General features: G+C 33.4%; 1 protein-coding gene across 1 annotated transcript; it reads right to left on the bottom strand.

The window, feature by feature from the left end:
- Window positions 1–2,636: 2,636 nt before the first annotated feature.
- LOC111986483 (cyclin-J18) lies at window positions 2,637–4,961 on the bottom strand. Its single transcript, XM_065779293.1, has 8 exons — window positions 4,840–4,961; window positions 4,667–4,743; window positions 3,940–4,042; window positions 3,747–3,845; window positions 3,641–3,658; window positions 3,487–3,557; window positions 3,237–3,363; window positions 2,637–3,122 (listed from the first exon to the last, which is right to left on the bottom strand). The coding sequence occupies exons 1-8, from the start codon at window positions 4,915–4,917 to the stop codon at window positions 3,003–3,005; spliced, it is 693 nt and encodes a 230-aa protein (XP_065635365.1). The 5' UTR covers window positions 4,918–4,961; the 3' UTR covers window positions 2,637–3,002.

Here is a 4,961-nt window from a genome sequence, read left to right on the forward strand (position 1 = left end):
TGATGTTATATTGATGTTTAAGACTTAAGAGTTAAGACTAAATGATTTGTATTATTTGATATTTAGTTATTTATTTATTAGAATTGACAATTTTATGTTCAACAAGGATATATATAAATTATTTTTTAAGAACCCCGAAACACCCTGAAACGGTACGCCGAAATCGGCCGGTACCGAAATATTCCATTCCACTGGACAAACCGAAACGGGGTCCGAAACGGTATTAATAACAATGGTTTATATGGCCCAATAAAAATCAAATGGGCCTCATGAATTTGAGGGTTCCCAGTTTATAGGATCAACAAAATGTCAAGCCCAGGTCCCATGGTAATGGTCAGGGAATGGAGAGAATTCAAGCACTACCTATAACAACTAAAAGAAAAAGAAGTCTGGCCTTAAATATGCCATTTATACCAAAGAGTAATGCTAATTCTTTTCTTTTCTTTTTTTAATTATTATTATTATTATTATTATGTATCCAAAACTTTATTATGCTCCAATAATGGCATGCCCACTTCAAATCTTCAATATGTATGTCAAAAAAATTATGAAATTTGCGTCATTAAACTTTTTAAACTTATTGATATACCAAGGGATTACAATGCCACTCTTAAAGCGTGGCACTCACTATGAATGTGAAGTGATTACCAATTTGAAAGTATGACCTAAGTGGATGAGTTGCTATCTAAAGGTAACATGGCAATTGAAGCACCGTGAAGTTTAGCATCGACATAACATAAACTGCCACACCATCAAAATCAAAACTGTCACAGCTTTCACAATTGCCCCTCACTACCATGCCCATGTCACCATGAGTGTTTTTAGACATAATCCACAAACTTAAAATTACAGGGTAAATGTTATTTGAACACAGATGGATTGTTGATGTGGTTTGGTCACCTATAAGGTGAGGATACAACCATATTGGAGTTTTCAGATAACAGCTTGTGCACACACATGCAAGGTATGCCTAGTAGATGATGACTAAAAAGGGTTTACACTTTTCTTAGCAAAATAAAAACAGAAATAGAAATAAAAGGAGTAAGGGGCGCTCATATAGTGTCATAATCATACTAGCAGTCTTGATGCATATACTATACAATATGATATTTTATCAAATACATTTCATAAATTTAATAGTTTAAGTTAAGCTTGATGATGCAGTGGCATCAATTTTTATAGTTTAACTAACCTTCTTGTCAGAGGTTTAGTTATGCTTGATGATGCAGTGGCATCAATCTATCTCTTTATAAATTAATGTTTTAAATAGAGAAAGAATTGAGATAACAGCCTTAAATAGATAGTTCTGTAACAAGCTTCATGTATCACATCCTCTCTATGTGTGTGTTTTTGTTATTTTGAGTGCATAACATTCTCATTATTGAAAGACACTATGCTTACAATACTAATACAAATACTTGCATGAGCCGTTTGCCTCTTTTTCTTAAGATTTTCAAAGTCAAATAATGTTTAAAATCTATAATCTGTTTCTTTATAAGTATTTATAGGCTACAAGATATTTAGAATCAACAAGTAAGATTAAAGTCCAAACAAATCATTGAAATCCCTTTCTAACCGGCTATGGTTTACTCTTAAAGCAAATCCTTATCCCCCCATACAATATGTTCCTAATAGCGGAAGAAAGCAATATATAATCCACTATGAGCAAAGCAAATGAAATGTGATTTTCAGTGAACAAGCAGAAGAAATAATTAAATAATTCAAGACAAAATTCCCTTCAAAAACAAACAGAAACTAGCCAATGCACAGAATTGTGGTCCTGTCAGCTAAGCACCTCGTTAGCACATCACCTGTAGATAGAAATTTCTTGACTTGACAAATATTGAACACTTTACCTAGTGATTGGTAATAAGGCTAAAAGATTACAGTGGCCTTGATCCTATATGGCAATAAATATTGTATGAGTCAATCCCATGCAGAACCCTCTAAGTCTCTTCTACTCATATTTTATGGCATCAATTTAGCAAGAGGGAAGCATTACCTACAAGCTTTCAAATTAAGTCCAAAGCCATATGCTATATCTATTTTGTTCAACATGCTTGTGAAATTCCAGATCTGAATTCCTAAACTGAATTAATCAACAGGTTGAATTAGCATCAATTAACGGAACTCTGTGAACTATGAAATCAGCAAGTTGAACAATCATAGGTTGAAGTTCCAAATCTTCAATAATCAGAGTTCTATGGATTCCAAAGTCAGCATTAAGTTGTGATCCTCCGAAAATTAATGATTTCTCTAGATTATTTATGATTATACCTAACTCTATTTCTAATTTTACCTTTTCCTGTATACCATAATTTATATCTTGTATATTTAATTTTCTAGATTTTTCACCTGCCCACTTTGTCTCCTAAGTCCTATGATTATTCACTTTTTGATCATTGTATTTATTATTTACATTAGTTTCCATGTTAAAGACCCTATATTCCAAGTGCCTATACGAATTCTATTCTCTTGGACTAACGTCTTTACCCTCATATGTCTATCAAATGCAGGAACTTGTGTCCAAACTTCACTACACCTAAGCTCCCATATATGGAATGCCCTAACCCACCCTTGTCTTCTTTTCATTGCATTTGGGGCCTGATACAGCATGCTGTTAAGAAAGGACGCCCCAAAGTATATCTATCATAGGTCCATTCATAATAAATTTACTAAATTTTAGGCTGGCCCTCAAGCTACCACAACCCTTCTCGGCTGTAAACAGGAGGTAAGACAGATGTTCTGAAAGCAAGACCATCCTCAGCCAATAAAGCAGGCTATTTCACACACTACAAGACTCCAACGTTCTAATCCAAATAGACTGTGTGATGAAAATTATTAAGAATGTAATTTTCTTTACCATATGGATATATTATATAAAGAAAATAATAGAAACAAAAGGTTACTTGACAAACAAATACGAATATAGTGGGATGAAAAAAATGGAACTGAAAATTTGAAACCTAGACTGATAGGTAGTTTACGGTTTAACTGTCCAATTAGGTCCAAGTTTGAGATGAAGAAAATGAATTGATGATATTTACAAGCAGTATCTTACCCCAGGGAAGAACAGGAAACTCCTGCCTCTGTTTAGGGACTGTAATCACATATGAAGCAACCTGCAATAGAGAAGAAAATTTTATCCCCAAAAGAAAGAAAATGAATACATGTGCACCAAATTATAATTACTTGAATTGGAATATAAATAGTTAAAAAGGAAAAAAAGAACATGCCAAAACTGATGCAGCAAGAGAACGAGGAGAACTATAAAGAACCGATGTCTCATCCCTTTCATAAAGAAGATCCATAATATCAATGCATGCTTCAAAGTTCAAAACCTCGCCCAATTTTGCCACTTCCCTGAATTCAAAAACACATAAAAGATGTACCTAGATGAAACCAGTTATAATTAAGACAAACAAACTATATATGTCCATGACTATGTAACTATAGAAATTACGAGTTTGAAACAAAGGGGCTTACTTGAACTGAAAATAAAGCTCTTCAAGGAATACAAAAGCATTGTTTGCCGTACCAATCTCAAAATCCAACACCTTCAAAATGTCATCTATATCTTTATATCACGTACATCAAACTATAATAGTTCAAGAAACCTCAATGGTTCAATGAAATTAACCTGCAATAAGACCACCTCCTACAGAATATCCCCATCAACCACAGTGAACACGACAATATAAAAAGCAAGCAGTTTCTAAAACCATTGTTGAACACAAGTAGCTTACTGCTTCTACAAAATCACGCATTGTAAAATGTTGTTCCGTGATAGTCCTGTCGCCCAAAGACTTCAAACTTTTCACCGACAATGGACGGGAATCATGTATCTACAAAAACATCAATGTTGTAAGAAGCAATAACAAAAATTTAACCCAAAAGAATAAAAGAGAGCCTGCAGCAAATTAAAACATGAAAACCCACTTTGCTCGAAACCCATATAGAAATAAGCGCAAACAACTGCAAGTTGCTCTCTCTTATTGGTTGCAAAAGCCAGTTTGCAGTGGCATCCCCTTCTTGTGTGAACCTTTACAAGAACATTACAATTTTAGCATTACATCATATAGGAAAGGAACAAAGAAATTGGGCGAAAAAAAAAAAAACAGTAACATAGAGAGAATGCAAATAATGCTTGAAAATTCGATTCTTCCTAAAAATAAAATTTTAATAATACAAAAAAAAAAAAAAAAATTGTTCAAACCAAGTCCGAGGTTTATTGTCATTCTTATTGAGACTAGAAATAATAGAAAAAAATTTATAAAAAAAAAGAAAGGAATTATTATTATGTTGAGACCAAATCTATAAATTGTGTTGTTAACTTGCTATACAATTAATGTTTTCAGTTCATGAAAATCGAATAATTAAATCACAAATGAGGATTTATATGCAGTGTAATTTGAGGAAAAATTGAACAAAGTCCTCAACTATTTATGCAACCATAATGGAATGAAGTGATTGAAAGCTTAAAACAAATAATAAGGGCAATAAAACAGTGAATAGATAGTGAGGCACAAATATATATATAAATAGTGTTGTGATACTAATTGCAGATTCATAGTGAGTGTAATTTGAGAAAAAAAAAATTGAATAAAATTCCTGAAATATGTATGTAATGTAATGTAATAAAACAGTGAAAAAGTTGGAGTTGGACCTGGACAAGGAGGGGTAGAATCGATCAAAGAAGAGCGACAATGCGGCGTATTTCACAATCGGCGCGACTTTCAGGTCCTTTTTGTTTGCATTGCATTGCATTCACAACAAAGTTGAATATAATAAATTTGGAGAGAAGTGATTAGATATTGAATATGAAGAAAAAGAGATGACCTGAGCGGATTGGATGAGGAATTGGAGCAGTGGAAGACGCAGAGGCCGCTGCTGCTCACTCCGCATCCACATGTTCATGTTCTCAAAATCTGGAAGCGGGAACCCAATATTTCGCACTTTTG

Source organism: Quercus suber, unplaced genomic scaffold, assembly GCF_002906115.3.
Source record: "Quercus suber isolate HL8 unplaced genomic scaffold, Cork oak 2.0 scaffold_204, whole genome shotgun sequence".
NCBI lineage: Eukaryota > Viridiplantae > Streptophyta > Magnoliopsida > Fagales > Fagaceae > Quercus > Quercus suber.